This window comes from Geotrypetes seraphini, chromosome 4 (assembly GCF_902459505.1).
Source record: "Geotrypetes seraphini chromosome 4, aGeoSer1.1, whole genome shotgun sequence".
In the NCBI taxonomy this organism is placed as follows: domain Eukaryota; kingdom Metazoa; phylum Chordata; class Amphibia; order Gymnophiona; family Dermophiidae; genus Geotrypetes; species Geotrypetes seraphini.
This window is the reverse complement of record NC_047087.1, coordinates 209,716,441-209,726,326: the sequence shown is the minus strand read 5'-3', so window position 1 is coordinate 209,726,326 and position 9,886 is coordinate 209,716,441. Positions and strand designations below refer to the sequence as shown.

The window sequence follows — 9,886 nt, the reverse complement described above, 5'->3', positions numbered from 1 at the left end:
TAGCATCAGACATTATCTCAGGCTGTTGCATGAATCCAGTCTCATAGGGCTAGATTCACTAAGGGCACAGATCGGATCCGATCCGTGAGGAATCTGATCTGTGTCTGGGGGGGCTGATTCGTGAATTGCCCTCATGCAAATGAGGGCGATCGGAATCACACCCCCAACCGACTGCCGGGATCGCTCTGTAGCAATCCCGATGCATGTGCACACCATCTGTAGATGGTCTGTGCATGTGTCTAAGAGCCGTGACTTTTTAAAAAAAAAATGTTTTTACTAGCCCAGCGAGGGAAAGCCAGGACAAGGAGCAGGAGAGCAGATTTGGGGCAGAGAGTTGAGATAAGAAGCAGGAGAGCAGATTCAGGGAGTCAGGGCAAGGAGCAGGAGAGCAGATTTGGGACAGAGAGTTGGGACAAGGAGCAGGAGAGCAGATTCAGGGAGTCAGGGCAAGGAGCAAGAGAGCAGATTCTAGGAGTTGGGGCAAGAAGCAGGAGAGCAAATTCAGGGCAGAGCAAGGCGGCAGAAGAAAATCACGGCAGAGAGAGCAGGAGAGTCGGGGGCAGAGAGCTAGAAAGACAGCAGGCAGAGCAGGAGATGGCAGTCGGAAAGCAATGAATGACTGGTCCCCAGCAGTCGCTTGTTTGTGATCGGCCAGCCCAGTCGGTGTTGCAGGATTTTTGTTTGTGAATCGCTGCCTGCCATCATTTCAATGCCGTACCCCATCATTTGCATGCGCGGATCAGAGGATGATCGGGACAGGGATTAGTGAATTGAGTCGGAGGGAAATAGGGTCGCAAAGGGGTCGCAAACCGATCGGTACATGATCGGTTTGCCTAATGAATCTAGCCCATAGACCTCCTCTCCCTTAGAGATCTAACGTATTTGTCCCAAGCTTTCTTAAATTCAGATACACTTTTTGTCTTCACCGCCTACAGGATATAGGCCTGGCACACTGGAGATTTTTTTTTTCTCTTAATTGCTTAGATATCATGTGAAGTATTTATGTAGACATACTTTCCTATTATTTGATGGTATTCCTTTCATTTTGTGAACCGCCCAGAACTGCTGGTGGGGCGGTATAAGAAAATTAATTATTATTATTATTTTATTGATTTTACACTGCTTTGACCTATGTGCCGAGATGGAGCAGTATATCAAACACTAATAAACATAAATTTATGAAAAGATATTTCTGCATAGGTGCGGGAAGAAGGGACTTGTAATCTTTAGATCTCAGGTTCTCTGCAAGAAGGGCATCAGCATTTCCCTCAACCCTGGTCATAAGTATACTGCTACCTCTGGGTGACTGGGTCTCACTCCCAAGTCTACTTGTTCATTTAAAACAACAGCCAATGAATGGCACCAAATTAGAGACAGTGGCAGCTTTGCTGGTTATGACATCAAAGGTATGATATACAGTATCTTTTGCACAGATGTCATGCCATCAACATTCTTCCTTCACCCTTCTTCAGGTAGACATGACTTCAGCAGAGTGATTTTGCGTGTCTGAAAGAGATAATAAGCCTCATGCATATTATAATACGCCTAACGATGTATTACGCACTAGAGAGCACTGGCTTGTCTAAAACCCTAATAAAAGAGTGTTATTTGTCTTTTATAAGATACGTATAGCCTTCTGGAAACATCTCTCAAAAAAGATGATATGACTATTATTATTCATCTGGCATGATGAACAACTTTATTCATTGTATCAGAAAGTTCTTTTTGAAATGGATGTATTTTCAGATCGCAAAACTCATGTCAGAGATCATGCTTGACAAGCAGGAATACAGCAAAAAATATCCAAATTGGATACTGTTTCCCTGATCGTATTATTATTTAAGCAGTTTCTCACCTCTAGAGCCCTACTGTAATTAAGAAGCATAAGGTGGCATTCTAGCCCAGAGTGGCTGACTTTTCCCATTGACAAGGTTAAAATAATCCTATAGGCCAGTGGTCCCCAACCCTGTCCTGGAGGACCACCAGGCCAATCGGGTTTTCAGGATAGCCCTAATGAATATGTATGAGAGAGATTTGCATATAATATAATAGAACAACTGCCTAATCCAAACTACCACAACCAGATACAGGAGAATCCAGACACCATTCACATGCCCTCCAATCAGAGACATCAAATGGAAAAAAAGTGGCCTTCTAGTCACAGAAGCAGCAAAGCTAGACCACCAACTCTCCAATCTACTAATTGCGACCCTAGACTACAATACTTTCAAAAAAGAAATAAAAACCCTGCTATTCAAGAAATCCATGAAGACTACCTAACACCATATAAAACATTTCAGTCCTCTGAAGCAACCTGCTCTACTCTGTAACACCTCTGGACATGTCCAGAAATCCTCTTCTGTAATCCGCCTTGAACCGCGAGGTAATGACGGAATAAAAATCACTAATGTAATGTAATAGAAGTAGCAGGCATGCAAATCTGCTCCATGCATATTCATTAGTGCTATCCTGAAAACCCGATTGGCCTGGTGATCCTCTAGGACAGGGTTGGGGGGACCACTGCTATAGGCCCTGATTCTATAAACGATGCCTAGCAGCAACTAATGGCTATGCGCCATTCAGCATGATTATCAATCAACCGCTAGGCGTCTTATATGGAATCGTGCCCAGTGGTGCCTAACTCAATTAAAGCGCCAGTAGGCAACATAATGTTAGGCACCAGTATATTGGGCCAGAATTTTCCTGGCCTTATTTACCAATGCTTAACACAAATGCCTACTGACACCTAAGCCATTCCATGCCTCTGCTCTGTCCCTAATCATGTCTACTTTTCAGGTAGGTGTAGGAAAGTGTCTTGATATAAGCGCCACTAGGCGCCTCACCGTGGTCTGCACAGAACTTAAATTAATAATTTTTTTTATTTTATTTTTACTTTTAATGATGTTTTCAATTACCACACCAATTAAGCCAATTTAAAAAAAGTGAGTTCTATGTGAACTATGAGTTCTATGTGGAACTTGGTTAGGTGCTGCCGATCCAGCTGTCTAGTGGTGCCTAGCCTAGGCACTGTTTATAGAATCAGGGCCATAATGCTTTTATATCATATTTGCCTGAAAAACAAAAGACATAAAGGGCCTGATTCTAGAAACGGCATCCCAATTATAGGCAGCGGTATGCATCCCACCAACATCTAAATGGACCAATCAGGATACATGTATTGTTTTACAAAAAAAAAATCAATGGGGTAGCATATATGTTGACATCTAGGCATACCTACAGCCACCTAAGACTGGTGTAGGCATGGTTTATTCCAGATGTGGCCTTAGGGATCCATAGACGTACCTAGGCACTTCTTGTAGATGTGAATCAGATGCCTTAAATGTAGGCTTGTAAAATGCTGGCCTACATTTAAGACATCTGCGGAAGAAAATAGACACGATTCTGGATGCAGTGCCTACTAGTGATTGACATGTGATAGACGTCGTTTCCAGAATCAGGCCCAAAATACATATGTTTACTTCCATGTGTAGCTCTTCTAGCTTTGTTAATAATGCTAATAAAATTAATTAATGTGATATATAATGATATATTATTACAGAATTTGACAACAAGAAAGATGGTTAGCTCAAACACATTTTTATTTTGTGTCATTAAAAAAAAATCATTTCCAACTAGGGATTCAAAGTACTGACATGGATAAACTTGAGCCATTAGTCAGTTATTCCAACTAGGAGCTCAATAAATCATCCACTAACAGAACAAACAGGACAACTAGACAAGTGGAAATGAAAGAGCCATGAGAGGAGAATGAAGCCATCACAAAGGCAAGGGAGTGAGTGGTGTGTGAAGGTCACACAAGGGGAATAGTGGAGCCATGAAAGGAGAGCTGCTAGAGCCACAGAGTTAATGGTAAAACACAAGACGCAGTACAAACTGTATATACAATAAATAAGACTGACATGAATACATATACAGTATTATTAGATCTATAATATATTATTGTATGCTAGGTTTTAAAGGCAAGTGAAAGGCTGTAGCATTGAATGCATTTTGTCTGTGGTTTTAATGGCTTCCCTGCAATGATTTTAGTCTTCCGGGATTCTCGTACAAAATCCTGAGACTGATTAATTTCCAACCTGGAAGAAACAAAACAAGTTGGAGGCAAGTTAGTGAGTTGCAATTTTGATTCTCTTGTTAGGGTTGACAGATTTTATTGCCCGCCCAGTTCCACCCATTCACGCTCCGTTCTATCCCAGTCCCGCCCCCAATCCCACCGTAGCCCCCTCCCCCCCTCCCCCCCCACACACACATACTGCTGCCTGCTCTCGTTGGGCAGGAGGAAGTCCGCAATCTAGAGGAGGCTTTTCAAAACCCAGACAAAGTGCCGGGTTTTGAAAAGCCATCCGGATCCCCGGACATGTCTGTGGAAATCCAGACATCTGGTAACCCTATCTTTTGTGCTATACTTTCACAAACATGTAAGCCAATGTGTCAATGGAAATAGCATAAAGTAAGGAAATCATTTAGTGCCAGATTCTATAAATGGTATTGCGGGCTGTCTAAAAAACAGCCGCCGATCGTGTGTCAATCACACAATGGCACCATTTCTAGAATCGTGGCTTTGTGAAAGGTGGGCGCCAGAAATGTAGGCCATGGTTTTAAAGCTTACATTTCCGGTACCTACCTTTCATTTGAATCATGTCTATGGAGGCGCTTTACGATGCCTAACGCCACTTCCAGCATTAGCCTCCGTAGAGACGATGAAGGTACCATTTTTCTAGGCACCTACATTTTTATTTTATTTGAAATCTGTTTCAATTGGCTTTTACCAATTAAGGCCCTCTTTTACTAAGCCGCAGTAGAAGTTCCAATCGCGGCCCAGGGTGCTAAATGTTCTGACACTGCTCTGACGCTCATAGAATTCTATGAGCATCGGAGCAGCATCATATGCACAATTTCGATAGAATTTTAGAAAAGAATCTCCAGACGTAGAGCCTTTTATAAAATACTCGCAGGAGAACACAGGTTTTTGCCTACATATGCTGTGAGAGCAAACATTTTACAAAGGTGCACACTGAATTGAGGAATCCGGCAAATTGAGAACATGTAACATAGAAATGCAAGCCAGCATTTCACAACATATACATGCAGATTTGCAAAATAGCTAACATACACATGCAACTTACATAAGGTGACCATACGTCCCGTTTTGAACGGGACCGTCCCTTTTTCAGATCCCCTGTCCAGTTGTCCCCACGCACAGCTTCAGGATGCTGAAATGTCCTGTTTTCAGAGACGGCGTCTCAAAGCTGTGTGTGGGGACAATGGGACAGGCGATCGCGGGAGAATGGGTTCTCTCCAACCGCCGCCGCAATAACAGCTGGAAAGGCATGTTCAGATGCCGGCCCAGAAGCCTTCTAACCCAATGTCAATTCTGACGTCGGAGAAGAAGTTCAGGGCCAGCCAATTGCTGCCTGGCTGGCCCGGAACTTCCTCTCCAACATCAGAATTGACGTCGGGGAGAAGGCTTCAGGGTCGGCACCTGGACATGCCTTTCCTGTGGTTAGCGGTGGGCAGGAAGTAAAAGCGGGCAGCAGCGGACCGAGGGGAGAACAGAAGAATCGGCAGTAGACTTCGGAGGGAGGGAGGGAGGCAGGCTTCGGAGGGAGGCAGACAGACAGGCAGGCTGTTGGTTGCTGAGCTTTCTCATATTCAGAGCAGCAGGGAGGGAGGCTGGCTGGCTTCGGGGGAGGGGTGGGACAAAGGCTGGAAGGCAGTGACGGGGACATAGAAAGGAGGGAGGAAGGAAGGAGAGAAAGAGGCAGAGAAAGGGGGAGGTATTAAGCAGAAGAAAGACTAGAAAAAGAAGGCCTGGATCAAAGGGGAAAGACAGGAGGCAGATGTTCAGGACTATCAGAGGTTCAGACAGAGGGGGAGAAACCCTGAGGAAGAACAGAGAAATGCAAGACCATAACAGAGGAGGGAGAGAAAGGGAGACCTGGAACAAAGGTACAGCATCTGGGGAGGGTAACAGAGGGAAAAGAGAGAAAAACCTGGACCCAAAGGGGAAGGGACTGGATTGTGAAAGAAATGTTGAATAAGAAAGAAAGAAAGACAGAAATATTGGATGCACAGTCAGAAGGAAGTGCAACCAGAGACTCATGAAATCACCAGACAACAAAGGTAGGAAAAATGATGTTATTTTCAATTTAGTGATCAGTTTTGAGAATTTATATCTACTGTCTATGTTTTGCACTATATTTGTCTATTTTTCTATATTACTGAGGTGGCATTGCATATTTTAAATTCATCTGCCTTGACATCTTTGTAAAAAAAAACCAAACTCGTAAAAGATAATTAATATTTTCTCTGCATACTCTGTGCTTTGTGGGGGGTTTTTAATTTTATGGTTACCATTATGAATTAATAAGATATTGTGTGTACATGAAAACTGAATGGAAGAAATCGGGGTGGGGCTAGGCGGGATTGGGGTGGGGCTATGGCAGGATTGGGGGCAGGACTGAAAATTAATAGATGTCTCGTTTTGATGAAAAAAATAAATGGTCACGTTAAACTTACATCAAATTCAAGTTTCACGTTTATTAATAATTTGATTAATCGCCTATCATAGTTTCTAGGTGATGTACATTAAAATACAGGAACATAAAAAACATGAACATATGAAACAAGTTACTTGGATCAAGAGATACTCACAATTACACAGAAGGGAGCGGGGTAGAACTACAATAAATTTAAGAAAAGTAAACATAAATTGGTTAAAACAAAAGGGAGCGAGGAAGGGGAGGGTTGTTCTTACTCATGGCTCTGCTTTAGTAAATTGAAAAGTTGAGGAGTTATGGTGAATCAAAAGCGTCTTTGAAGAGGAAACATTTTAATGCCCCTTTAAATTTATCTAGGGTGAGAGGGTAAAGAATTCCAAATGAGAGGTGCTGTTACAGAGAATATTGTTGTATGGCGAGTATTAATAAACTTTAGTGAAGGAATGAATAATGTAATGTAATGTAATGTAATTTATTTCTTATATACCGCTACATCCGTTAGGTTCTAAGCGGTTTACAGAAAATATACATTAAGATTAGAAATAAGAAAGGTACTTGAAAAATTCCCTTACTGTCCCGAAGGCTCACAATCTAACTAAAGTAAACTAAAATAAATGTTGGTTAGTAGACCTGAGTGATCTGAAGGAGCATGGGGGATGAACCATCATCATCTTGCAAGTGTAAGTTACACATGCAAATTACATCTCTCTTACTATAATTACACCTCTCTAACTATACCCACATGGCTACCTCTCTACCACCATCTAGTAACTCCTACTACTAACAGACCACTACTAGGAAACGTGGGCCTAAAAATGTCATTTCAGCCAAGAAATGTGATCAGATGTAATCAATAAATACTGCCTAGTCATCCTGGCAGTAACTGAGACCTGGCTAGATGAAAGTGGAGGAATTCCATTCATTGAACTATGCCCCACACAATTCACCATTCAGCATCAACCAAGACCAGGGAAGCAGGGTGGAAGGGAAGCAGTCCTAATCTGAGAAACAATCAAACTGTGCAAAGTGTCATCATCCCTTCCCTATCTGAGATATAATACCTCTTAGTCCAACTAGGAGATAAGAAAACAATATGGCTGCTTGTGTGTGCAGGAGGGAGTTGCAAAGAGACAGAAATCAAACCCACTCCCACTGGAAACAAACCTGACCTTGCAAGTAACCTTTCAAGTGCCCTTCAACTGCAAACCACCAAACGACGATCCTACTCCCACTTCATACCGAGCCACTGGAATCAACTGCCCCCTCAGATTAGATCCCTTAAAGGACTCCTCAACTTTAGGAAAGCAATAAAAACATACCCTCCCTCCTTCCTTCCATCCTATGTCCCAAGTGCATGTCCCCTCTTTCCTCCCTTCTGTGTCCCAGCACACCCCCTCTCTCCCTCCATTCTGTGGTCCAAGTTTGTACTCCCCCCTCCCTCCCTCTCTTCTGTGGGTGTGTACTTGTCTCCTGGCTAGCTCTTCCTTCCAGCTGCACTCCCTTCTTCAAAAAACCACAGCAGCAATTCATAACATGCTGCTCATAGCTGACCTGGAAGCCTTCCCCCTGACAGGCTATCTACATTCAATTCAATCAATGACTAAATGCAAGTAACTGGTTAGATCCAAGTCAACCTAGCTTCAGTCTTGGGTACTGAATGGCAACAGTTCTTGTGCCCCGTCTTGATCATCTCCACAGAAATAATGACATGGGATCTGCTTGGATTTCTCAGCAGCCTTTGGCACTGTGAATCATACTACGAGAATGCTTTTATGGATGGCAAAAACAAGTATCAGTAGCACAATATTTGCATGGTTCAAATCCTGTTCTCAGATAAAATCTGTCAGTTCTGTTCATCAACAGAGCATCATCACCTTGGTACCGAACTATGAAGCACTATAAGGTCTTTACTGACATTTATTTTATTTAATATTTAACTCATGTTTTACTTGAGCTGTTTCAGTTGTTGGACACCAAATTCTGTATCTATGCTGATGATGTGCAGATACTTCTATTCATAGAATAAAATCTACACCAACTTTCTGTAAACTGACTGCCAACCAACATCTCAGGAATGGGTAAAAAAAAAACCACCCACAACCCAACAAATTCTACCTGTACCCAAGTAAAACAAAGATTCTGTTGCTATCATAAATGAAGAGTTACAGTATACCTGATTTTAAAATACTATCTGCGAAGTATGAATTCCCCATAAAATCATAGGTCAGGAATCTTAAGATACTGCTAAACTCCTCACTTATTTGGTCTCACAAATGTAAACAACATTTAAAAATTGTTTCTGTCTCCTTCAGCAACTATGAGATTTGACTCCATATATCAAAAAAACAAGTCTGACCATAGTAGTCCATGCTGTGATAACATCACAGCTAGACTACTGTAATACCTTGGGCATTATTCAACCAAAAAGAATTTGTGCATCAACTCCAGCTAATTCACAATGATGTGGCATGGCTGTTAGAAGGTTGAAAGTGGTGGGATCACATCATGCCCTTCCTGCAAAAACTCCTCTGGCTGCCTGCACCTTACAGGGCTAAATGTAAAGCTCTGATTTTCAAGGTCCTCAGACAAAATGAGAGAGTGTACCTAAAGAAGGTTAGCCCTCTACATGCCTCCAAAACCTTTACGATCATCTCAGCTAGCATCATCATAAGAAACTGCATGATGTGATTCCCACCAGTCAGCCTTCTCAGGAGTAGCTCCCAGAGGGGCTTTGCCTAACTCAAAACTACCTACTACTTCAGGAAACAGGTGAAACCCTGGCTTTTCTCCCAAGCCTTGCATGTGGTGACTTGACACATCCACATCTGGACTATCTCACTGCAACTTTACAGTATAACTAAAAACAGTTCCTCATACCTTATTCAACTGTACATATATTTTTTTCCTTTCATTTTATTTCCCTCCCCCCCTCCCCATCTATTTATCCCAATGACTTTGTCCTATCTTGTCTGCGTATGTGTCTCAACCACACTTGCCACCTCGGATACCTATTAAGATGTTTTGGTGTATCATGTGGACATTATAAACATCATTACTATGTTAGGTGTGCCATTTGTATTGTCCAGACATCATATCTATGTTTTTTGAATGTTCTGATAATTGCCTGTTAAGGTATTTTATTTCTATTGTGGTGACATCATGAGTATTAGATCTCTTGTTCTTTGAATGTTCTTCCATGCTGCCTATTCTGATGTATCATTTGTACTTTGCTAAGTATATTTTTATTCTCTGATTTATCTCCTGTACTATTTAATGGTATATATTCTGATACTATGGAGCTTATTTTCAAACAGCAGTATAAAAATCTCATGGGGGGGGGGCTCAGAGATGTGATTTGGGCAAGA

The 9,886-nt window shown here is 42.1% G+C and overlaps 1 protein-coding gene across 1 annotated transcript in view; it reads right to left on the bottom strand.

Moving 5' to 3' along the window:
* Positions 1 to 3,615: 3,615 nt before the first annotated feature.
* SNCG (synuclein gamma) overlaps positions 3,616 to 9,886 on the bottom strand; it is an 81,531-nt gene continuing 75,260 nt past the window's right edge. The window contains exon 5 of the mRNA XM_033942719.1: positions 3,616 to 4,097. Coding sequence (XP_033798610.1) covers positions 4,086 to 4,097 — 12 coding nt within the window. The 3' untranslated portion in view covers positions 3,616 to 4,085. The remainder of the gene's footprint in view (positions 4,098 to 9,886) is intronic.